This window comes from Rutilus rutilus (assembly GCF_951802725.1).
Source record: "Rutilus rutilus genome assembly, chromosome: 18".
Classification (NCBI taxonomy): domain Eukaryota; kingdom Metazoa; phylum Chordata; class Actinopteri; order Cypriniformes; family Leuciscidae; genus Rutilus; species Rutilus rutilus.
The window spans coordinates 6,493,945-6,520,642 of NC_140231.1; the positions used below are offsets into that span (position 1 = coordinate 6,493,945).

General features: G+C 39.1%; 1 protein-coding gene across 1 annotated transcript; it reads left to right on the forward strand.

Moving 5' to 3' along the window:
• Positions 1-1,255: 1,255 nt before the first annotated feature.
• yipf5 (Yip1 domain family, member 5) lies at positions 1,256-14,851 on the forward strand. The gene is made up of 6 exons (XM_084386904.1): positions 1,256-1,327; positions 2,144-2,263; positions 6,295-6,470; positions 9,572-9,717; positions 9,801-9,982; positions 13,424-14,851. Exons 2-6 carry the CDS (start codon positions 2,154-2,156, stop codon positions 13,584-13,586), a joined length of 777 nt encoding a protein of 258 aa, XP_084243030.1. The 5' UTR covers positions 1,256-1,327; positions 2,144-2,153; the 3' UTR covers positions 13,587-14,851.
• The last annotated feature ends 11,847 nt before the right edge of the window (positions 14,852-26,698 follow it).

The following is a 26,698-nucleotide window of genomic DNA, read 5'->3' on the forward strand; positions in this document are numbered from 1 at the left end:
AGAGGATAATCAAGAATTAGGCTGCATCAGAAGTCGCACACTTCCCTACAGTAGGTGAAAAACGGTATGTCACAAAAAAGAAGTATGTCCGAATTTACAGTACTCATAAAAGAGTATAGGCAAAAAATATACCAGATGACATACTTTTTCCGGTGAGATTCTGAAGTGTGCATATGATGGACACTTTACTATCCCATGAGGCCACGGGAGAGGATTTATGAAGTGCCGCAACTAACACTGGTAGTTCATGTGAAAAGGGCAACATATACACACAATCATATATATTTTAGCAGTTGCAAATGAATTACTTCAAATTACTATTCAATAAAAGTACCTAATCAAGAGAGCGTGATTTCGGGCGCAGCCTTATTCTTATGTTTGGCCTACATTACTGAAAGCATGTTGGTGTCATTGTGCTAAATATTTTTTATGGGTAGGCCTACTTTGTAAAAAAATAAATAAATTCTATTAAATATTTCCCTTACTTAGTGTTTTCACACTAGTGACAGTGTAACTAGCTTTATAAGCTAGTCATATAATGGCCTAACATCCTCCAGTTGCTTTTCAGAATTACAGTCAGCAACCATTTGTGGATAGCATAGAAATGAATGGATAGGGCCGACTTCTCTTATAAAACAGGTCATTTTTGTAGGAGATCCCAAATATAGATCACTCCAAATTAGTCCAAAATGAATATCTAATAGAAAAATGTTGAATATTAGCAGTCACTTTTGTGACAAGCTGTTTCCACAACAGAAGCAGTTCATTCAGCAATGTGAAGTGCATCTCCCCCATTTACTTTTTCATTCAAACAGTTCAGCTTCTTATCTTTCCTGTCAGGATCCTCATAGCCTACTCTACCTGTTGTTTTCTTTTAGCTAACCCTGCATCTTCCCCTCGGGAGACAATTTACTCTCAACTAATTTTCTTGGCTGCCTGCATTTAGATTAGGTTTAGGAATGGTTCATTCTGATGATATTATCATAATAATATTAGGATTAAATATTTTATTTTATTTTATGGGAAAAAAAAAGGTTGACAACAAGCAGCGTTGTCATAATTACAGTAGAAATACGGGAAATCTGATATTTGGAGGACAACGGGGGCCCTCGACTAAAAAAAAAGTTGAGAATCGTATTACCACCATGTGTAGTAAACTCATATTTGCCCGCGTGTGTAGTGAGCGCTTTCTTCCCATAGAGGACGCACTTCCGGTTTCTGCAGCCTATACGTACACAGTGACGTCATCGTCCCCATGACCCGGAAGTTCTGCTGCTATTTCTTGACACGTAGTTAGCGGTGTTGGCGGAGTCTTGGGCGATTAACGGTGTGAGTAAAACTGCAGAGTTTACTTCATTGCATCTGTATATTTGAGCTGTGTTACATGTTTGAAGGTGTGTGTAGGACAGTGTTTGAATAGGGCTGACAGTGATTGTATGTGCCGTTGCAGTGCTTTAGTTGAGCTGTGCTAAATGAACCCAAACAAAACAAACATGATTTATGGTAAAATAACATTAAATATGTGTGGCTGTTCTACAAATATGTGAAAAACAGAATTAGCGCGGCATGCTTTTAGTAAACATACAGAATTAGCGCGGAATGCTTTTGATAAACATACAATCTGATCTATAATAAATGGTTCTCATCTGACAAAAAAAATAAATAAAAGGCCGTGTTTTTTTTTTATATGTGTCATTGTAATAGCAAGTTATTTTACATATACCATGGTAATACCATGCTTCTTTGGACGTGTACTGTGGTAATGCCGTTGTTTTACTTTGGCAATATCATTGTACTGTGATTGTCATACCACAGTTTTTTCAGTATCATGGTATTAAAATCTGATTCTGGCTCTTTACCATAGTACCTTTTTGTGTATGTTGATTCTTTATCCAGATCATTTGTGTTTGATTCATTAATATCATCCATCTGTTCTTGTCAGTTAATATAATTTGCATGCTTTAAACCTTATTTGTTACAACATCATGTATGTGTGTGATTTAAATAACATCCTAAATGTAGTTCTTCAGCTTAACCGAGATCTCCACCCAAATAATCTTCTTGTCTTTGATACTATTAGCTAAAAATCTGATGTAATAATATTGTCCATTGCTGACTGATTTTTCTGCTTCATGTCTTCCAGGCTGCTTGCAATGGCAGGGTTTGACAACTTCAACACTGACTTTTACCAGTCTAGTTACAGTGTAGATGACCAGAACCAAGCAGGATACGGCTACAGCAACACAGAGGACCCGTACAACAAGTATGCAAGTCCTGATGATGTTATTATTATTATAATATAGCCCTGTTTGTCAAGTCAGTTTTATTTGTATAGCTCTTTTCCACAATACACATTGTTTCAGAGCTGCTTTACAGAAAATCATGATCTTAAAGTTTTTAATTTCTTACTATCCTCATGCCTTATGTCACATTTAACAGATTTGAGCTGTTCCATGATATAGTTTACAGTTTGCGAAGGTAGACAATCCAGCAGTTGAGATTTGCTATTTAGTAGATATCTCTTGAAGTGAGTATACTTGTGTATGTGGTTAAAGTTGGATATACTTATATATTGAACTTTATATACTGCAAAGAGCTGTGTGATATTATATTTGACATTTTACAACGATATAAAGAATCACACAGCTGAAATTTGCTATGTAGTTTGCATTGTTTTGGGTCAAATGTATGTATGTGGGTAAAGTTGCATGCACTATATATTAGGGCTGCCCCTGACTAAAGACTTTTCTAGTCGACTAGTAGTCCCTCATTTAAAGGGATACTTCAGGATTTAGCATTAAGCTTTGTATTAGTAGAAAACCTGTAGTATTTTCGAATTACCGTGCTTTCCAGCCTCATATCCCCCTGAGACGAGAGATTTATGTATTTTTTGTCTGGAAAAAATCCTCCGATGACGCAAAAATCGTCATTTTGCATCATCTGAGGATTTTTTGGCCAGATGCTAAAGACTACAGCCAGTAGGAGGGGCTGTCCCGCATGTTTTCAACCCGCCCATAGAGGGTGGGATCTCACTCACAGAATGTACACATTAGGCTTGTTCGACTTGAATCGGCGCTGCACAGACCGATCAGTTTATGACATTAAAGTACCGCGAGAGCAATTCAAAAGCATAAGGAGCCGTCTACTCTCTATTCGCTCTCGCGGTATTTTGATGTCATTCACCGATCGGTCTGTGCAGCGCCGGTTAAGTCGAACAAGCCTATAGTGTCAGCCATCTTTCTTTGGAAGCTAAGCTAGCAGGCTCTTGTTCTGTGGAGAAAGCTGAGTAGTAGGGGTTACCATCCTCTTTTCCCCGGACATGTCCGGCCGTCGAGATCGTCCAGAATGTCCGGGATGGCGACTGTAGAACGCAAAAGCCGAATCCCGGACATTTTGGGCGATCTTGAAATCCAGGGCAAACTGATCACGGAGACTCGCTAGTAGCCTAGCTTTGTTGTTTTCAACTGCGCTCTCTTACCGGTAGGCGTGGCTTGGGAGTGGCCTCCTAGGGCAGCGAAGCAAGTGCATTCTGGGAGTTGTTGTCTTTATCCACATAAGCCAAAAATACATTTTCTGGCTTTTTCTCAGTCTAGAAAGCTCCAAATTCAAAAATAATTACACATTTCTTCTACATAAATGACCAATTTTAAATACACATTCATCTTTCCAGAGGTGAAGTATCCCTTTAAGCGACTAGATGGACATGTATGATAGTATTAATTACTTAAATATATACTTGAGGTTAGGGAGTGGCATCGGAAAATGGTTTCAGGGCCATGTAAAGAAGCTACTACTTACATGTTGTCACAGTCACCAACTCAGTAACCTGTCAGCACTACCTGCACTCAGTCAGCCATCACCACTCCTGCTGCAGATCATCACCTATCACCTGAGTACTGACTCGCTGCACCTGCACTCCTTCATCAGCACATCCTTTATATAGGGGCTTTCGCACCGGAGGAACCTTTTCATAGGCTACATTTACACTTGACATTAACAAGCGACCTGTATCCAGATGTTGTCCACATACACATTGAAAAGACAAGTGTAAACGCGCTTCTGATCGGAATGTTATCCGATCAGCGTGTCCAGGTTCGGAGGTAGTCTAGGACGCATTGTGATTGGATCTCAGTGTAATGTAAATGCAATCCAGCCATCGTGTCTGCATTCACAGGTGGACGTCACACAACCCCCACCCCCCCACTGTCGTTATTCCCCCTCCTCTCTCCAGAACTGAGAGCTGTGTGGTTTTGCGATAGTCGATTGCGAAGTACATTGCAAATACACTGAAATGTTTGGCTTCGCGCAGAACCATTAATTTTCTGTAAAGAACGCACATTTTCCCCACCACAGCTGGCAACGTTCTCGGACCCAGCTCTGTACGGCATCCATCCACATTATTAGTACTTGCAGCCTCTTCATCCTCCTCATTTTGCGAGATTTGTAAAATGACTCCCGACTGAAAACTGTTTTTAAAAGAGAACCCACCACTTCAGGTCGACTTGGCAACGAAGCCATCCTTTTTTCTTTTCTTTTTTTCTTTTTTTCGCGGGAATACGAGATCCGATCTGTTATTCAGATACAGAAGCTACTTGATGTGGACAGGTGTAAAAGCACTGTGTCCTGATTGGCTTAGGATCGGATCACGGTGATCGCATGTTAATGCCAAGTGTAAATGCAGCCGTAGTTCCTGGTACTATTGGCAGAAGTACCCAGATGTCGGCGTGTTCGCACCGCAGGAACTAGGAACGATTTTAGTTCTAATTTAGCTCCTACTTCAGAGTCGGGTCTAAACCAGCACTATAGGAACTACCCGTGGCATTAGTGTACGCGGATTGGCCGAACGCACGCGAAACACCAGCACCCGCCCTTTTTTAAAAAGCTTTGTAAACACACAGATTATAGCCTATATATTTACTCCAGAAACTAACTCTACGATCATGGAAAACAGTTATAGGTGGGCCTCTTAACCTTTACCACTGAGGAGCACGGAGAATGCGAGCACTGTTTGTCGTTCTCAGCGCCGTCAAAATAAAGGTCTGCCGCGCCACCAAAATAAGTCACAACAGAGCGCAGCTTACGTCACTTCAGAGTTCCTTCAAAACAACAGACGCATGATCGTGCCAGCATTGCTTTAGAGGTTGCAGAAGAGGAAGGTCAGCTTGTCAGTGCTCAGACCATACGCCACACACTGCAACATGTCGGTTTGCTTGGCCTTCGTCCCAGAAGGAAGCCTCTTCTGAAGCTGGCTCTCAAGAAAGCCCGCAAACAGTTTGCTGAAAGCAACCTGTCCAAGAGCATGAATTACTGGAACCATGTCCTGTGGTCTGATGAGATGATAACGACCCCAAACACACCGCAAAGATGACAACTGCCTTGCTGAGGGAGCTGAAGGTGAGGATGATGGAGTGGCCAAGTATGTCTCCCGACCTGAACCCTATTGAGCATCTTTGGTGCGTCCTCAAGCGGAAGGTGGAGAAGCGCCATGTGTCTAACATCCAGCAGCTCTGTGATGTCATGGAAGAGGATCCCAGCAACAACCTGTGCAGCTCTGGTGAACTCCATGCCCAGGAGGATTAAGGCAGTGCTAGATAACAATGGTGCTCACACAAAATATTGACACTTTGCCAGTTATTTTGACAATAATGGCTGTATGTTGAGTTATTTTCAGAGGACAGTAAATCTATACTTCTATACAAGCAGCACATTGACTACTCTAAAATATATCCAAGTTTCATTTCTATAGTATTGTCCCTTGAGAAGGTATACTAAAATGTGTGCTGAAATGTGAGGGGAGTACTCACTTTTGTGAGACGCTGTAATTTGCATTTTGCAACCGTAGTAACAATCAAGCAGTTGAGATTTGCTGTTGTTATATTGCTATAAGTGAGCACACTATTAATGCGGACAAAGTTGGATATACTTCTATATCCAACTTTATATAGAGAGAGGTGTGATCAAATTTTGCAACAATATAGACAATCAAGCAGCTGAGATTTGTCATATATTATGTATTGTTTACAATGTAAAGTATCTGTCTGTTGGTAAAGTTGGATATACTCTATATTCGACATTAAATATATCACGAGGTGATAATATACAAAGCTTTAGATGGTAATCAGCACATCATAATGCAAATTTGTATTTTTCAAAAAAGTACAAGGTGTTTTTATTTCATAATTGTAGTGAAATAACAAGCACTATTCTTGTCTTAGCCTGTTTATGCACATGCTGAGTGTGAGAATGTGTCTGTCACCTGATTCTGACTTTTAAATCTCTGTTTGCGTCCGACAGAGCGTATGGCCAGTATGATTACTCTCAGCCGATGGGCTACACGGGTGCTCCGGGGATGATGCCGCCCCAGCAGCCGTACACGGGGCAGATCTTCCAGCCCACGCCAGCGTTTACACCCGCCTCCCCACAGTCCATGTACGGCAGCAGCTTTGAGGACGAGCCCCCGTTGCTGGAGGGTGAGTGAGACTTTGCCTTGTCGTTGTTCACCTGAAAATGAGAGTTTGGTAATTAGGGCTGTCACTTTTGTGAAAAAATCCTGTTCGATTTTTGAGACATAAGTGTTCATTGAATCGATTTTCCATGTCTAAAGACGTTTCCATTTTAAAGCTACACTGTGTGATATTTTCCCCCATCTAGCGGTGAAATTGTATATGACTACCCAGTGAATATTAGTTTCTGTTCCTTTCAATTTTGAGGGCGTTTTAACTCCTACGGTGGCCGTATTATTCCAAGATTAACATGGCTTCCAGTTCGACTTCGTCCAATTGCGCCTTTAAAACTATCACCTGTGATCCGTCGCAGCACAGATTTATGTTACAAGGAAAACAATACTTTTTCCCCATTGACGCGAGGAAAAGTAACGCAAGTTACACTAGAGGTCGTTCTGGCGTTATGCACAACCATGCTATGGTTAGACAAGCAACTATAAAACTTTACAGACTTTAAACTTTACAATAGGCTGAATTACCTGTCGAGAAGAAAGCAGGCACCTTCGGCGTCCGTTTTAAAATCTTTGCTCCTCATGAGCTCTTTCCATCTGGGAAAAGTTACTCCAGTATTGACTTTGGTCTTGCTGATTTGCCTGTCGCGTTGACGTTTTAATTCTCTCTTTCGCTTCCTTGGCGACTCTGCTACATGTCCTCGAGAATAGGCGTGATCCTCCATCAGCAATCTTTCAAATCTGCCGGCAGTCGCGATGTAATCTCCCCCTCGCATTCGTCACGGTTTCACTGAGTGTAAAGCGCGAAAGGCGAAGCTTGAATTTACAGGTATGTCCCTCTTTGGCTAATGTAGTTTCAAGATGGAGGGGCAACATGGCGACCGGCATTCGAACCCCTCACCCGTATGTACTTTCAATGGCAGATTATAAACTTACGAGAATACTTTATTACTTGAAAGAAGTAAATATACATTAATGAGCACATATATTTTTGAAAGAACTAAGTGTTTTTTGCTAAGAATCAACAAAAAAAGTTACACAGTGTAGCTTTAAACGCCAAATATGGTAAAATCCACGGATAACTAACAGGCATTAGGACGAACGTTAAGAGGGCACTTGAGACGCGCACAAGTCAACAATATTCCTGATGATTTATTGGTGTGAAGTTTCGTGCACAATGTTCAACTAAGTATATTGAGTCCTATTCAACATTCCCCACACACGTCAAAATGACAGTGATGCGTGTGGAAACATACCTGGTCACTTCATGTGTTTTCTCTGATCGGATAGCTGTCCAATCGTGAAAAGACCAGTGGTAAATGCTTTCCGAAAGAGTATTCCAGACTGGACACATTGCATCTGGTTGTTGAAGCCACAATGTAAATTTGCTAACTCTTTATTTTAAGGTGACGTAGTTAGTGTTGTCAAAAGTACCCACTTCGGTACCAAGTTGGTACTGGCATTTTAAAAATGTTTTGAGCGCTGTTGAGCGGAATCGTAAACACCTCTGATTGGCCACTGTGTTCACGCACTCATCTGATATGACCGCTGATAGACGCCTGCTTGTGCTCTCAAACGCTCCTGTGCGCTGATCATTGTAGCCAATCACAGACATATCCGATCAGTGCGTGAACACAATGGCCAATCAGAGGTGTCATATGTTCATTTTACGTGCATTAACTTTACTTTCATATGAAAAAAATGAAGATGATAAACAGCTTGAATATCCTTTTAATTCTGCAATGGCTCATCAATACGTGGCAGCAAAGTGAAATGTGGACCTTTTCTTTTCCTAACCCTCTTTCCTTTTTCAAATTTAGACTTTAGGTCTATGAACTTTTGCTCTGCAAATACATTAAGACATTAATTTGTCATTTTATTTTAATTTCTGAATGATTGTGTGTGAGCAAGCGCAAGCATGTTTATGGAGCTCCAAATGTGTGTGTGTGTGTAGGAAAGAGGTTAAATGTATTTTATAGAAGTTATTTCACTTTTGGGCCGAACGCAGAAGGTGTAACAATTTGGTTTAAATGATTTTATCTCTTAATTCTTTTTTTCTTTTCTTTTTTATTTGTATATTGACAGTCTTTACACAAATTTTAATCTTCATACTAAAAGCTATGGATAAAAAAAAAAGTTATTTACCTCTTCTGGGTCAAAATGGATCCGAAAAGTTTGGGTCCTTGTTTGTCTTTGATTTTTATTTTTTATTTTTATTTTTTAACTCTTTGACATTCATATTTTTCTGTAGTGCTTTGGTATACATGTAGAATCGTTTTCTGATTCAGCGATTCCCTTCTCTTAGTCACACTGCGTGATTCCCAGGGGTGAGTTTATTCTTGTTCACAGAGAAATCAATAATGCATCGTCTCTGCGTAACCAAAGCCAGAACTCTGAGCTTTACAAAACAAACAGGTGTCACCTGGGGCCGTGTCCCTGCATACTGACGCTAAGTAGACCTTGTGAAAGCCACTTGCCCCAGTTCTTCAGAGAGATGTGGAGAAAGCCACTTCACTGATGTCTGCTGCTCGCTGTTGTCATCCGGTATCGGAAGTGCATTTATCATGCTGTGCAATAATGCCAATTCTAATCTTCTGCCTTATAAGTGCTGCTCACTGAGGCAAGCATCACTATTAGCATTACTCGTTCTCATTAGAAAATAAGCAGTGAATTTAAGTCATGTGATGCATGAGGGGAGCATCAAGCAATAAATGATATCATAGAGATATGAGATTAGATTTGTTGTATATTTCCAAATAAATAGCGTTTGGGTACGATCCACAATTCTCAAATTAAACAACTGAATAGAATGAGAAGTTTCAAAGAAATGTGTCATAAACACAGCTCTGTCTATCATTTGTCAATTACCGGATGCAGTTTGTGGAGATTTGTGTCAAGATGCCTGTAGTACAGGGGTTCCCACACTTTTCTCAGCCGGATCCTTTGGCATGAAATGTTTTCTTGAAGCACCCCCTGAGATTGTAAGTTAATATTTCAATAATTTAACAACGCATTCCCCCCATTTGGGAAACCCTGGCCTAGTAGCATGTGGCGAGTTGTGCAGGGCAAACAGTTATTCTTTCAAAAAAAAAGTGAAAATGTGTTTTCCATTTGCAGAGCTGGGGATCAACTTTGACCACATCTGGCAGAAAACTCTGACTGTGCTGCACCCGCTGAAGGCAGCAGATGGCAGTATAATGAACGAAACAGATCTGGCTGGTCCCATGGTGTTCTGTTTGGCTTTCGGGGCGACGCTACTCTTGGTAAGAGACAAATGTTTGATCTTAAATCTGACAAGAAGATATTTTGTTAAATGAAAGAATGTTTTTCTTCTTGCTCATTTTAGACGGGTAAGATCCAGTTTGGTTACGTGTACGGTATCAGTGCCATCGGGTGCCTGGGCATGTACTGCCTGCTCAACCTCATGAGCATGACGGGGGTTTCGTTTGGGTGTGTCGCTAGTGTTCTGGGGTACTGCCTGCTCCCCATGATCATCCTGTCCAGTTTCGGGGTCCTCTTCTCCTTACAGTAAGTCACGCTTTACAACCTTTCCAGTTAGGTTGTTCTCTAACTTTTTACACTTTGAGATTTCAAGTTAGTTTAGAAGATAAACTGAAAGTATAAAGATAAAAGTATATATATTTTTAAAATAAAAAATTTCTTTACCCTATCTTTTGATCAATTTCTGAATTAAATTATTATTACTATTAAATTTAAAACTCACTCCAAACTTAATAGTGTAGGCTAGGGTAGTGTATCAAGGTTTCTACAAAAATATTAAGCAGCAAAAACTGTTTTCAATGTGTATAATCAGAAATGTTTCTTGAGCATCAAATCATATTAGAATGTTTCTGAATAATCATGTGACACTGAAGACTGGAGTAATGATGCTGAAAATTCAGCTTTGATCACAGGAATAAATTACATTTGAAAAGATATTCAAATAGAAAACAGTTATTTTAAATTCTAATAATATTACAGTTATTACTGTATTTTTGATCAGCCTTGGTGAGCATAAACGCCTCTTTTCAAAAACATTAGAAAATCTTAATGTTCCAAACATTTGAACAGTAGTGTATGTTTTAATATGTAATAAACTATTACAATTATATATATTAATATTAATACCATAATCGATTAAAAAAATATATTTGAAATTTTTTAGCCCTGCCACCTAATAATCAGCCAAATATTAGTCATTTAGAATAGGCTTGGTCTAATCAAATTTGAATTAGTCATTTGGTCGCAGAAAATAAACACAGAAAACAAAAGTCCCGCATTACGTGGCTGACAGATGGTTAACACGGCTGGTCCATGTGGTCATTATATTGGGCAGGACATCCAAAGTGTGGGAACATTTTAAGAGGTGGCACCCCGACAAATCTTGCGAGAATCACGACTTGCTTTAATGCACGACGTCACATACATCAGTACAGTGATGTCACGTTTATTTATACCACGCTAGGCTTGGCACGATAGTCGGTGTTACCGGTGTTACACGGTGTTCAGTCGCAACACCGGTTTCATCACTTGCCCACCGCAGCACCGCAATAAAAAAAATAAAAAAAACAATTACGCAGTATCCGTATTTTCTGTCACCAGTTGACTAGCGTTGTATGATCACGCTCAACCATTCAAGCGCGACAAAACAAGAGACCGCGCTGTAAGTCCTGCCTATTACACACACGTGCGCACACATGGAAAAGACGCGCGTCAGTATCGAGTTCTCTTTTCGGCCTTGAACAAAACATAATACACACACAAATTATGCCAAAATGTGCGTTTTTCATGAATAATAACGAACCCACCATTTAAAACACTGTGGTTGAATCCGAAATCGCGCCCTATACCCTCAAATCGGGCGTTATTGTTCTCAACATGATCTCAAGCAGTGAAAAATAGAGGGCACTGACAACGCGCTGAAAGACAGGACCGAGCAGCTAATATTTAATATGAAACAAACTCTCAACTTTCAAATTTGGTCAGTCAAACAAAAATAAAATAGGCCTACCGTTTTTTTGGCTCTTTAATGTGTCGTGACAGATTGCCTCAGTTAAAGCCAAGTTCAAATCCACCGAAGTTAATCAATAACTCTTCTGACTGCTTTGTCGCACAAAAATGGTGGAATTTGATTGGTCAGATCGCATGTCAATCAAACTCAATAAGAACGATGAATTGACGCCATGTAAAAAAAAAAATTACATCACTCTAACACCCCCCACCCCCACGATGAAACCGGTTATACCGGTGTTGTCACAATTCGATTAACCGGTGGGAGAATATTATCACCGTCACATCTCTATACCACGCTATACAATATTGCTTTAAAGCAAGCAGCTTTCCAGAAAGTTTGCTTTAGCAAGCTGTTTTGAACTCCTGGAACAAACACAAAACAAGCTTTGATTTGGCAGGATTTAGTTTGAAATGATGCCACACCAGTTCGTTATATATAGCTAGCTAGTTTATAATAGACCTTGCTAGAGCTGTCATGAGTTCTCTATTTAAAAAAAAATCCTCAATTACAATTTACACGTGTCAAGTAACCGGGAAAATACCGTTCGACCGTTTTCTAAGGCTGCACAATCTATTAAAACCATGTAAAAACCATAGCATAGTGCTATTGTGAATTCACAAAATCTGCGATTCAATTAAACATGTGGCCTGCATGTTATTTATATATTTTTATATACATACATACTTACTTACATACAAACATACATACATACAAACATATAACATAACATATCTGCTTCTCAGACCGTCAAACTCCATCTCTGCATATGCTGTGAGTTTGGGTTGCTTATAATGGTAATCTGGGAACGCAATGTGCGCCATTTCAGGACAAAAGAGGAGAATTATACATCACTGTTTCTAAATATGTCAACTGTTCATTGCGATTTAAAAACAAAAGTTTTAAAGGTTTGCATGTTTTGATGTCCACATGATCTTGTTCAAGAAATGACTGTGACTGTAGCATCCCTATCGTAAAAAAGTGGCCAAGGATTAAGTGAGCATTTGAATTAAATGTCGTTGGTTATAATAGATGTTTGTTATAATACATAATGTACATAAGATTGTTTATATAACTGGCATTCACACCGGCGTCGGCGTCAAAGTGGCTGAAAGTCATTCATTTTCAATGTGAGCCGGCGGCGAGCTCCAGCGAGGAGAGTTGAAGTCAGGTCAACTTTATGGTAATGAGCTATGACGCGATTCAGCGGCAACCAATCGGAATGTAGAAGTCCTCCGCCTGAGTGGATTCCAGAGAGAGCAGTCAAGTAAACTTTGGTTCCGACGACATTAGTTCCCAAGCAAAATGGAGGAGAGGTTGATCATGTGAATTTGATAAGCTGTGCAACACAGCGGGAATACAATTCATTTGCTCAAAACAACACCGATTTGACCAATTGCATTAATGTTACACTTCAACCTGGACAGTTATTGTAATGTAGGCTGCACACAAATTAATGTTAATTAAAGAATCAAGTAAACGTCTCCTATAAACTCCATGTTGAAATTAGACTAGCGCTTAACCATGAACACACAAGCCACATTACACACATGGCTTTACATTGGTTTATTTCGTTAGCAAACATGTTAACTATAAGTTCTTTCCATCGATCAATTTCTTCTAAGCATTTGATCTTCGTCAGAGCGTCCACAAATATTTCTACAGCGAATTTTTACGCTCTCGCTGGCGGTGGTGTGAACGCAGAGTTTTGCATCTTATGTATTTTAAGTGTTGTTCTATAAAACCATATGATTACTTGCTTTTGATACTTAATTTGAACCAACTATTATTGCCTCATTGTTAATATATATATGTATTTTAAAGGCTTCGGTCTCCTTTTATTTACACACAAAAAAAAAAAAATCGGATTAATCGTCAAAATAATCAACCGATTACTAAAGTAATTGTTAGTGACAGCCCTAGACCTTGCTAACCTGGTGTTTTCCTGTGTCTTTCAGGGGCATGATGGGTATCATTATAACAGCCTCCATCATTGGTTGGTGCAGTTTTTCGGCCTCTAAAATCTTCATCTCTGCTTTGGCCATGGACGGGCAGCAGCTGCTGGTGGCGTATCCCTGCGCACTGCTGTACGGAGTCTTCGCCCTCATCTCCGTTTTTTGATCTCTCGACCTCTTTTAATGGACAAAAGGACCACCAATACGCAACACCTTTTATTTGAGGACTGCTTTTGATAACACACACCCGCTCACTGAGTGTGTCCGGTGTTTATCATGCTCTAAGAGAATGTGGCATTCATTTCTTCTGCTTTATTCTGTTCTTCTGCCCACCTATACTGAGAAACATTCTTGCTTGCGTAATGCAGGTTAAAACTTGGTTCTTTTTCTTTTAAACATGCACCGCATTCTATTGTGTTTAGCAAAATACTTTAACAAAGCCAGAAAATGAAGTGTGTTTATCGACGAGAAGAATCAATGCAAAGGGCACACGTCTCCTCCTACACAACACTGCTTTTCACTCCAGAAGGGTTTTTTTTTTTTTGTGCAAAGTGCACTAGTAATTGTTCTTTCTTGGAGTAGTTTTCCTCTACATTCCTGAAATGCTGTCGATTTGTTCGGCCTGTGTTCATTCACACGCTTGAGTCAGTGAGTGCCATTTTACACATTTTCCATAATGTACTAGGTAAATTAAACGGAACGATAAAAATAATCACTCTTTTGTGCATCTTTTTCAAGCCGATTTGAAGGAATAGTTTAGGCAAAAAATAAAAATGCTTTCATTTACTCACCCACAATATGGTTCCAAACTTGTTTGACTTTCTTTCATGAGTCATATAAGGAGAATAATTACCCAGTTCATTGGATTTGGAGGGGGGAAAAGCATGTAAAATTATATGTGTGTTCCATTGGAGAAAGTCATACTTGTTTGAAATGAGTAATTGATGATGAAATTTCTATTTTTGTGAACTTTCCCTCCAAGAGTTTATTTCAGACGGCTGCAGGTTGTTTATAGTCTGATTTGCATTTCACCTACTAACAATCTCATGTCTGCAAATTAGTCTTGGTAAACTCTGGCTGAATTTTGTTTCCATTACTGATTTATTTTCTTTCACACATTTATCTTTTGAAATACATGAGGGAGAGCCAAGGTTTAGCACCATTTGAAATAGTTCTTAAAGCTTTAAATCAAATTTACATAACAAATCTTTCTGAATACGTATGGGCTCTTTGTTGATTGTAAGGAGCCAGTACCGTCCTCTCAAGTGGATGGGTATATTTATATACAGTGTAACTTTGTTTTGTATATGCAGAAGAGTACAAATGTTTATATCAATCCTGTCTTGTGGAAAATCCGTGACCAACTGGTAGGGTGTTACACTTGTGCTGTTTCACAGGCTGTTTTAATTAAAAGTACGTCTTTGGTTTGAATGCTTTTCTTTGAATTGTCTTTATCTGTAATTCTTTAAAGCAGTGCTTCTCAATCTTTTAACTCCTCATTGTCCTTGATATTTGAAAGCCCCATGACCTTTTCAGTTGTTTGTGACACTGTATAAGGATTAAGACTCAAGTCGTTCCAAACCCATAAGACACAAATGAAGATTTTTTAAATGAAATCGGAGAAATTTCAGTCCCTCTATTGACAGCTACGCAACTACCACTTTGACACTTCAAAAAGTTTTTTTTTTTTTATGAACCTGCTTGACACTTGAGAACAAACCTCTTGCTGAAACTCAAACGTGCTGTGTAACGCAAGAAAACCTCATTGGTTCTTGCAGAAGCTCAAATGTGCTGCGTAATGCGAGAATGAACCTCACTGGTTCTTGCGGAAGCTCAAACGTGCTGCGTAACATGAGAATGAACCTCATTGGTTCTTGCTGAAACTCAAACGTGCTGCGTAACACGAGAATGAACCTCATTGGTTCTTGGGGAAGCCCAAACGTGATGCGTAACACGAGAATGAACCTCATTGGTTCTTGCGGAAGCTCAAACGTGCTGCGTAACACGAGAATGAACCTCATTGGTTCTTGCGGAAGCTCAAACGTGCTGCGTAACACGAGAATGAACCTCATTGGTTCTTGCGGAAGCTCAAACGTGCTGCGTAACACGAGAATGAACCTCATTGGTTCTTGGGGAAGCTCAAACGTGATGCGTAACACGAGAATGAACCTCATTGGTTCTTGGGGAAGCTCAAACGTGATGCGTAACACGAGAATGAACCTCATTGGTTCTTGCGGAAGCTCAAACGTGCTGCGTAACACGAGAATGAACCTCATTGGTTCTTGCGGAAGCTCAAACGTGCTGCGTAACACGAGAATGAACCTCATTGGTTCTTGCGGAAGCTCAAACGTGCTGCGTAACACGAGAATGAACCTCATTGGTTCTTGGGGAAGCTCAAACGTGATGCGTAACACGAGAATGAACCTCATTGGTTCTTGGGGAAGCTCAAACGTGATGCATAACACAATAATCAACCTCATTGGTTCTTGCAAAAGCTCAAATGTGTTGCGTAACACGAGAATGAACCTCATTGGTTCTTACAGAAGCTCAAACGTGCTGCGTAACACGAGAATGAACCTCATTGGTTCTTGCTGAAACTCAAACGTGATGCGTAACACAATAATGAACCTCATTGGTTCTTGCGGAAGCTCAAACGTGCTGCGTAACACACTAATGAACCTCATTGGTTCTTGTTGAAGCTCAAACGTGATGCATAACACAATAATCAACCTCATTGGTTCTTGCAAAAGCTCAAATGTGCTGCGTAACACGAGAATGTACCTCATTGGTTCTTGCTGAAACTCAAACGTGCTACGTAACAATAATGAACCTCATTGGTTCTTACAGAAGCTCAAACGTGCTGCGTAACACGAGAATGAACCTCATTGGTTCTTGCTGAAACTCAAACGTGCTGCGTAACGCAAGAAAACCTCATTGGTTCTTGCAGAAGCTCAAATGTGCTGCGTAACACTAATGAACCTCATTGGTTCTTGCAGAAGCTCAAATGTGCTGCGTAACACTAATGAACCTCATTGGTTCTTGCTGAAGCTCAAAAGAGCTGCGTAACGCGAGAATGAACCTCATTGGTTCTTGCAGAAGTTCAAACGTGATGCGTAACACTAATGAACCTCATTGGTTCTTGCTGAAGTTCAAACGTGCTGCGTAACACTAATGAACCTCATTGGTTCTTGCTGAAGTTCAAACGTGATGCGTAACACGAGAATTAACCTCACTGGTTCTTACAAAAGCTCAAACATGCTGCGTAACACTAATGAACCTCATTGGTTCTTGCTGAAGTTCAAACGTGATGCGTAACACGAGAATGAACCTCACTGGTTCTTACAAAAGCTCAAACGTGATGCGTAACACTAATGAACCTCATTGGTTCTTGCTGAAGCTCAAACGTGATGCGTAACACAATAATGAACCTCATTGGTTCTTGCGGAAGCTCAAACGTGCTGCGTAACACAATAATGAACCTCATTGGTTCTTGTTGAAGCTCAAACGTGCTGCGTAACACAATAATGAACCTCATTGGTTCTTGTTGAAGCTCAAACATGATGCGTAACACAATAATGAACCTCATTGGTCCTTGTTGAAGCTCAAACGTGCTGCGTAACACAATAATGAACCTCATTGGTTCTTGTTGAAGCTCAAATGTGCTGCGTAACACAATAATGATCCTCATTGGTTCTTGCTGAAGTTCAAACGTGATGCGTAACACGAGAATGAACCTCACTGGTTCTTACAAAAGCTCAAACGTGCTGCGTAACACTAATGAACCTCATTGGTTCTTGCTGAAGCTCAAATGTGATGCGTAACACAATAATGAACCTCATTGGTTCTTGCGGAAGCTCAAACGTGCTGCGTAACACAATAATGAACCTCATTGGTTCTTGTTGAAGCTCAAACGTGCTGCGTAACACTAATGAACCTCATTGGTTCTTGCTGAAGTTCAAACGTGATGCGTAACACGAGAATGAACCTCACTGGTTCTTACAAAAGCTCAAACGTGCTGCGTAACACTAATGAACCTCATTGGTTCTTGTTGAAGCTCAAACGTGCTGCGTAACACAATAATGAACCTCATTGGTTCTTGCTGAAGTTCAAACGTGATGCGTAACACGAGAATGAACCTCACTGGTTCTTACAAAAGCTCAAACGTGCTGCGTAACACTAATGAACCTCATTGGTTCTTGCTGAAGCTCAAACGTGATGCGTAACACAATAATGAACCTCATTGGTTCTTGTTGAAGCTCAAACGTGCTGCGTAACACGAGAATTAACCTCATTGGTTCTTGTTGAAGCTCAAACGTGATGCGTAACACAATAATGAACCTCATTGGTTCTTGTTGAAGCTCAAACGTGCTGCGTAACACAATAATGATCCTCATTGGTTCTTGCTGAAGTTCAAACGTGATGCGTAACACGAGAATGAACCTCACTGGTTCTTACAAAAGCTCAAACGTGCTGCGTAACACTAATGAACCTCATTGGTTCTTGCGGAAGCTCAAACGTGCTGCGTAACACAATAATGAACCTCATTGGTTCTTGTTGAAGCTCAAACGTGATACGTAACACGAGAATGAACCTCATTGGTTCTTACAAAAGCTCAAACGTGCTGCGTAACACTAATGAACCTCATTGGTTCTTGCTGAAGCTCAAACGTGATACGTAACACGAGAATGAACCTCACTGGTTCTTACAAAAGCTCAAACGTGCTGCGTAACACTAATGAACCTCATTGGTTCTTGCTGAAGTTCAAACGTGATACGTAACACGAGAATGAACCTCACTGGTTCTTACAAAAGCTCAAACGTGCTGCGTAACACTAATGAACCTCATTGGTTCTTGCTGAAGCTCAAACGTGATGCGTAACACAATAATGAACCTCATTGGTTCTTGCGGAAGCTCAAACGTGCTGCGTAACACAATAATGAACCTCATTGGTTCTTGTTGAAGCTCAAACGTGCTGCGTAACACAATAATGATCCTCATTGGTTCTTGCTGAAGTTCAAACGTGATGCGTAACACGAGAATGAACCTCACTGGTTCTTACAAAAGCTCAAACGTGCTGCGTAACACTAATGAACCTCATTGTTTCTTGCGGAAGCTCAAACGTGCTGCGTAACACAATAATGAACCTCATTGGTTCTTGTTGAAGCTCAAACGTGCTGCGTAACACTAATGAACCTCATTGGTTCTTGCTGAAGTTCAAACGTGATACGTAACACGAGAATGAACCTCACTGGTTCTTACAAAAGCTCAAACGTGCTGCGTAACACTAATGAACCTCATTGGTTCTTGCTGAAGCTCAAACGTGATGCGTAACACAATAATGAACCTCATTGGTTCTTGCGGAAGCTCAAACGTGCTGCGTAACACAATAATGAACCTCATTGGTTCTTGTTGAAGCTCAAACGTGCTGCGTAACACTAATGAACCTCATTGGTTCTTGCTGAAGCTCAAACGTGATGCGTAACACAATAATGAACCTCATTGGTTCTTGTTGAAGCTCAAACGTGCTGCGTAACACTAATGAACCTCATTGGTTCTTGTTGAAGCTCAAACGTGATGCGTAACACAATAATGAACCTCATTGGTTCTTGTTGAAGCTCAAACGTGCTGCGTAACACGAGAATGAACCTCATTGGTTCTTGTTGAAGCTCAAACGTGATGCGTAACACAATAATGAACCTCATTGGTTCTTGTTGAAGCTCAAACGTGCTGCGTAACACAATAATGATCCTCATTGGTTCTTGCTGAAGTTCAAACGTGATGCGTAACACGAGAATGAACCTCACTGGTTCTTACAAAAGCTCAAACGTGCTGCGTAACACTAATGAACCTCATTGGTTCTTGCTGAAGCTCAAACGTGATGCGTAACACGAGAATGAACCTCACTGGTTCTTACAAAAGCTCAAACGTGCTGCGTAACACAATAATGAACCTTGTAGCAATTCATAATGTAATTACTGCACATAATGTAAGAAGTATTACATTATTATTATTAAAATAAAATGTTCATAATGTAATAATTTCCACAAAATGTAATACAATTTTGAGCTCATAATCATTTTAATAATCATCAATAATAATTTTTTACATTGAGAAATGTATTACATTATAAACTCACCAAAAACATTGCCATATTGCCATAATTGTAATAGCTTTAAAAATAAATAAAAGTATTTACTTTCAGTGCATTTTTAAAAATCAAAAATTCTGTGTGTGTCTGTGTACTGTGTGCGTGGGTGCACGTGTGTGTGTGTTAGGTATATGGACAAAAAAAAAACATAAAATTTGTAATGACATAAGGGCGAGTAAGGATGATAGAACTATTCCTTTAGGTTTAAGTCCATTTCCGTTTCAGGTTTAAGTCCAATACTAACATTAATCATCTTTGACATTACGTCCCACACTGGTCTGCACCCCACAAACAAGACCGCCTTAAATTATCTTGTCAGATGAACCATTACCATCATACTTTGTTCTTTGAAGAGAGCAACAATCATCTACTGTCTTATGACATAGGTTCTCTCTCTCTCTCTCTCTCTCTCTCTCTCTCTCTCTCTCTCTCTCTCTCTCTAGAGAGAGAGAGAGAGAGAGAGAGAGAGAGAGAGTTCACATCTGCTCTCACTGAAGGAAATTCCAGCTGATGTCACAGCCGAATTCCTGCCAATGGCCTGAGCCATTTCCTCTTGTAAAGCCAACCCAGTTCATTTGTAACACAGCAGATGGCAGTGCTGAGTTATTCACCAGCAAAGATTACATAAGGTAAGCCCAGTTGATTTTTAAAGTTTTGTTCAAGGAAACAGTGATCAAGCTACAAACTTTCAGTCAGCAGCCCAAATCTTTAAACCGCCCGCATACATTCACTTCTGTGAATAACCACATTAAGTGACTCAGACAAACCTCACATACCAAGTCCTTAGTCATTCAGCATTGACGCCAGCAGACATGATCCATTCTCAAGATATGTGCAAAATGATCATCATATTTGCAGCATTCGTTTGTACTTATTTATCGTAATTGCTATATTCATACAAGGACTCATTTGAAGGACAGACATGCGTGTTATTTCGATGTTTTCTATTTTAGCAGGGTTTCCTAAACTGAGCTAAGATTGGTAGATTCATTTGTAACAAAGTATACATGTCCTGAGTATAAATGTTATTATAATTTGCCTTCATTCAACAGGCGTCACATCTTGTTAGACTAAGTTCACACAGCATAGCGCTTTCTTCAGTTTTAGGGGGAAATATGCTGAACTAGGGTATTATAATCTTAGCATCTGAAATATTAACCAGATTTGGGAATTTGTAGAACTTTGTGAATGACAATGATATCTGTAGAGTTTTAACATGTTTTGTGGCTAATTTTGCATTATATTCAAATTTCTCAGTTGTGTTTGTACAAATGTAGGAAAGAAAGAATTTCTCAGGTTCTCCAGTTGGTGGCGTCACTAATTTGGGTTTTCCAGATTTGGTACCCTGAACTTCAATAGCTGAAAGAGACTAGATTTCTGGAATACTTTAGTCTTCGATTACACTAAAGGCTACTTTTTATGACTGATTAGCATGCTATCGTTTAAAGCTTAATGCTCTTTGAAGATACTAATACTAGCTCAATAATTTAAAGAAGAATAAGTTTGACTACATATAATAGTAAATTAAGGGTTAGCCTTTTTTTTTTTTTCTCATTGCATTAGCCCTGAGAGCATGTAAGCTAACTCTACCATCGAGCTACTTTTTAAAATACACCTTGTTCCTGTGCTGTTGTTGGCGTGCAAAATTTGGATTTACATATAGGTCTAATCCAGCTGTGACTTTTGCATTATTATTTTTAATAATGCTTTTACCATGGTTTAATTAGCTACACAAGAAAATGAGATCTTTGTAAGATCTCAATTGTTTCTCCTATAATAATGAATATGAGAGCCAAATGGAGACTTCTTCTAATTGTAAGTATCATCCCCGCTTGGAGAAAACAGCCTAAACTGGTTGGCTGGTGTTCCAGCCTGGTCATAGCTGGTTTAGCAGGGTTTGGGCACTTCTTTAGATAGTCAGGCTGGGAGAGTAGCTTACCAACCGGCTGAAACCCAGCCTGGCCATCTTAAACCAACTAAGACCACCATTTTAGGCTGGTTTTAGCTGTTTTTGTTTGTGTTTTATTCCAGCTGGACTGCTTCTCTTAAACAAACTCCTTTAGAGATCTCTCAAAACTGATATGTCTCAAACTGTGCTAAAATAGCTGTTTTTGATATTATTATTCAGTTTTCAACAGGGTTGACATCAAAAAGTAAAAAAAAAAACCCTGATCTAAGCAATACCAATTTCCTCTGGGTAGATATTAAACTCTTATGTGACTTGTTTTAGAAAATATGGCTTGCTTAGTGCCTTTCAAAATGGCAGATGTTATGTCTGTGAGGAGAACGAACCAAAAATAATGAACTCAATGAGCACGATTAGAGTGTGATCGTGCACAGGCAGATATTGCGTTTGGCGGGAAATGCAGCTATTGGTATTCAGTGGCGCGAGGCATTATGAATCTGTGAGCTGCCAACACATGAATATTCAAGGCATCAGTGTTACTTGAGCACTAAGTGTGACTTCCTAATGCGTCCGCTCTTCATTAAGTTAATTTTTGCACTCGTTGCACAGACTCCAAGTCGATTCAGAACTCAACGAGCTGCTGCTTTAGTGAGATCACCATCCATTGTGTTCATGTCGGCCAGCTAAGGTGGTATGTGAATAATAAATCTGATTGCTTATGTGAAAACAAATGAGGTAGATGCACACTTTTGGGTCAATGTGATATAGAAGAGTTTAGTACACTATGTGCTTAACCGTGTAATGCATGAATTTTATAAGGTTATTTTCTCATTGAACATTTGAGTATGTAAGCCCCTCCCCCTCCGCTACGTAATTAAGAGCATGAAGTGTCCAACATTCCACAATTAGTTTTTTAAGAAACATCACAACAACATTTGTTAAGTGCATCATCCGGGTATAGAAAGCACTACTCTTTATACTATGTATACTACAAATCGGCATAGAATACTGCATAAGTACTCGAATTGGGACGCACCTTTTGAGATAGAAATAGATACGTTGTTTATTCATTGTTATTATTCCACAAATCAAAGTCACATGTAAGGTGCACATTCCAGTGTGACTGGTGTTTGTTATTCTTTGTCTTGGTTTCTGCAAATAAGAAAGCATAAAATGGAGTTAGACAATCAATGCTTTGACTTTCTTTGTCTTACCTTTTCCTCTGAGCTTTCTAATAGGAGCGGCCCGCGAACAGAAAGCCAGGTATATATTGTCCTGAGGGGGAGGAGTTGAGTTATTAAGAATGTCACTGCAGTGAATGCGTGTTTTTTCAAATGCATGTGGGTTTTTATGGATGATATAGAGCATGTTAAATAAGATGCTTTTATTAATGTTTGCAGAATGATGAGGCAATTATCTAATTGCTCTGTTAAACTTAGACTATTATAATGACAGAGGGTTGTGATTGGACTGTTTGAATGTCATCTATAAAGAGAGGCCCAAAGGTTTGGTGGCTATGGGAAAAAGGTTTGAAGTGCCTTGGAATGCGCATCTTTGTATAATGTGTTGACATAATTTCCACTGAAACAGGAAGCTAAGGCGGGTCATATTGAATGGCTCCTTCCCCTTTTCAAATAGCCAATAGCGTTTAGTTTACCTCACAGACTGCAAGTCGTACTTGACTGATGATACGTTGGATTCAATAGTAGAGGTGTGAATAAATTCTAGCCATTTCATTCTTAACCAACGTACAGTTGGAAAACGGAATAAAACTTGAGCGTTTTACACACATCTCCAAACCCATATTGCTCCGTGACGTGTCAACGGTCGCTTTGGCCTGGTGGTGTTTATAGCATAGGGGGCGGAGCTTTAGATTCTAGAGAGCATTTGATTGGACAGAAGATGTGATGAGAAGCTGAAGTCCGCGGTGATCTCATCAAAATCCCTGATCCATTTTAGCGGAAGTGAGAGACTGTACGTTTTGAATGCTTGTATCTCCTAAATGCGAATTTTGTTATTGTTTTGGAACACACCAACTTATTCATAACCTTAAGGCAAACATATTCATACTAAAAGCTAAAAAAAACGTGCATTTTGATTTCATGGGGCCTTTAAGTGTTATCTTAATTGTTTCTTTCTTTTGTTTTGTAATTTGGTTCTATACCTCGATGTTCTATGTTGGATGACCATAGTCCCTGTTACACTCTCAAAATTGCTTCTTTGGCCAACCTTCCATTTCCCAATGGAGGAATGTAGACCACTTGTACAAAAACATGAGAAAACTCTCTGGGCAAATAAGGTCGGCAACTTACCGCAAGCAGCTCAATGTTCTGGTCACAAATTGTGCTTTTCACTGTGACATGACCAGGATGACACCATTGATCATTCACGTAGAGGCATACACCTCCTCCCAGTTTTTTTTTAAAGTTTTTTTCAGTCCTCTCGAGTCCTCTACGCAGTGAGAATCCTTCTATTTTTACATGGGACTCTGGTATCCCATCCGACAGCCAAGTCTCCTTGAAACACAGTAAGCTGCTCTGTCGATAAAGGCGATCGTATTGAACAAGTCAGTTCATTCACTTTTTTTTTAACCAAAGAGTGGACGTTCCCCATGATCACTGAGTGTAACACGGGTTCATACCTCCGTCGTCCTCTGCAACCTCTCTCCCTGATCTTAAACTTGATTCCGACAGATTGACTTTTTAAATATTAAATTAAAATCGCCAGTAGGTGGCGGTAAGTCATTGTCTTTATGAGTGAGTCATCGAGTCATTCATTCATTCAGTAACAAAGCAAGTGGCTGTATTTATGAACGGGTCTCTTTTTTTATGAACAGTCAGTTTTTTAAATATTAGACTGAATTATATACGATGACGTCACCAGCCCCCCGACCTGCTCCAATTTCACCCAAAATAGTCTCGTTTGTTTGTGCTTTGATTGTGCTGATTTGCACCGTAAACGTTTATTTTGTGCTGCTTCGCTTTCTTAAATATTAAAATGAATACTGGTTCATACAAATAAAAACTGTTTATTGTAAGTCCATGTTAGCTCAGTATTAGCTGATTTTGACATGACATAAAGCGGTGATATCTAGTGTTGCGAAGGTTACTTTGGAAATGCAATAGGTTACAGATAAGTTATCCTATTTAAAATGTAATAAGTAGTGCAACTTACTTTATTAAAGTAATGTAACGGATTACTTTTTGATCACTTTTCTATATTTCTAACGAATGTTTTCAACTTAATATTTTTCAAACATTTAACCAGACTCAACACTGATTACTGTCAGACTTTCAAAATCCTTCATCAATAATTAAATTTGAAAGCACAGCCGCCACAAAATCAGACTTTAGCACCTATTTTACTTGGAGATCATTAAATACACATTTAAAATCATAAGAAATCATTTATTGTTTGAACAGCCAATCATAGTGCTGCCTCTTCTCACGTGACATTTCTCCATTCATTCTCCTTTATCTCCCACAAAACTCACGGTTTGTGAGTTCCCGCCCAGTGTACCGTGAGTTTCGTGGGAGATAAATGATAAAAACTCAGGGAAGGCAAGAGAGACGCTGCCTCCTGCTACAACAAAGTCTCTTTTTAATACACTTTTTAATGTCATATATCATAAAATTTGCTTTGTTTTATTTTTGTTCTGTGGAATATGTTCTCATTTAAGTTTTTGAGGAGGCACTGCGCCCCTTGCCACTCCTGTTAATTATTGTGCTATAAGCAAGGCACTTAACCAACCAAGATTGCTCCAGAGGGACTGTTTTTGCAGTGAGTCTGCTGTAAGTAGCCTTGCGTAACAGCCATTTGCTAATTAGCAAATAACGAATAATTGGAAATGATCAATCACAAGGGCTATGCCCCACAAGTCCCTAACCTATAACCTGTTTGTTTGTTTTGTGTGAACACATTAAAGGATCATATTTGTTTAGCATAATTATAGCCAATTTGATTGAACAATACGGTAAGCTTTAAATGTTTTAATTGAGTGTATTTTTTGGTTGATTTGTCTTGCTTGTTTTCAACCAATACTTCCATGTATTTTTTTTTTTATATATTTTTTGGTTTAATAAATGTGCTTTCATTAAGGATGTAACCAAATAGTCCAATTAAAATTGAAGGTGGACCAATTGTAATAAGTTAAAGTATTACGGCCAATGAAAAACATTTTAATCTACCACTAACCTTAATATTTTATATGTTGTGAAACATTAAAACGTGGATGTGGAAATATAAAAAGTCCATGATTTTAAGAGCCCTCAATAAACTAATTTGTGACTGGTAAAACAATTACTCTCTAATTTTATAAAATATTAGAGAGAAATATTTTACTTGCAAAAATGTTGCATCTACTTTTGGCCATCAATGGAGACAATTTCTCCATCCGAATAATTTTGAAATCATCTGGATGGTCTAATGGGGTCATGCTAACCAGCAAAACTTTTACATAATTGCGATGATTCACTGTTTCTATGTCTAATTGGGAAATTTCTTGGAAATCCTTGAAAATGTTGCAAATCAAGAATCAACCCAACAAGAAGGAAATAAGATAATTTTAGGTTTGTAAAGGTTTTTACCTCCTACAGTTCATTCAGTTTGTAATGGCTGTGTTTACATATTTGTTTATTCAGTCCTGCTGTGTTACACCTAAACATATTTCAGCATTAATTATAATTAAATTAAATAAAAAAATTATATACTTATACTGTCAGTTTTATACAGTGGATATAAATACATACCCTTGTTAAAACAGCTGATTTTTGTGATGTAAAATTTTTAAAAACAAAGATAAATCATATCAGAACTGTTGCATGTTTAATGTAAAAATAACCTATGCAATACTACTGACAACCAGCGGCACATTTGTACGGTGGCCGAGAGAGCTCAATGCGCTGCAACTGAAGAAAACACATGCAAATAGAAAAAATTAAGAAAAACATCACCATGTGCTGCAAATACTCACAACACAATTAAATACAAAAACACGCTAAAAATAGCACAGCTTCAAAGAGACGCCAACAAGTGACTAACCTGGCTGGGACATGCTTATTGCTCAGTGTCTACTCATAAGTGATTTTGTCGATGATTTGAATGGTACATCCTGAGTGTATGTGAGTTGAGTATTTGCAGCGTGTTTCTGTATTTGGTTGAGTTGTGTATTTGCAGCATGTTTCTTTATTTGGTTGCGTTGTGAGTATTTGCAGAGTGTTTCTGT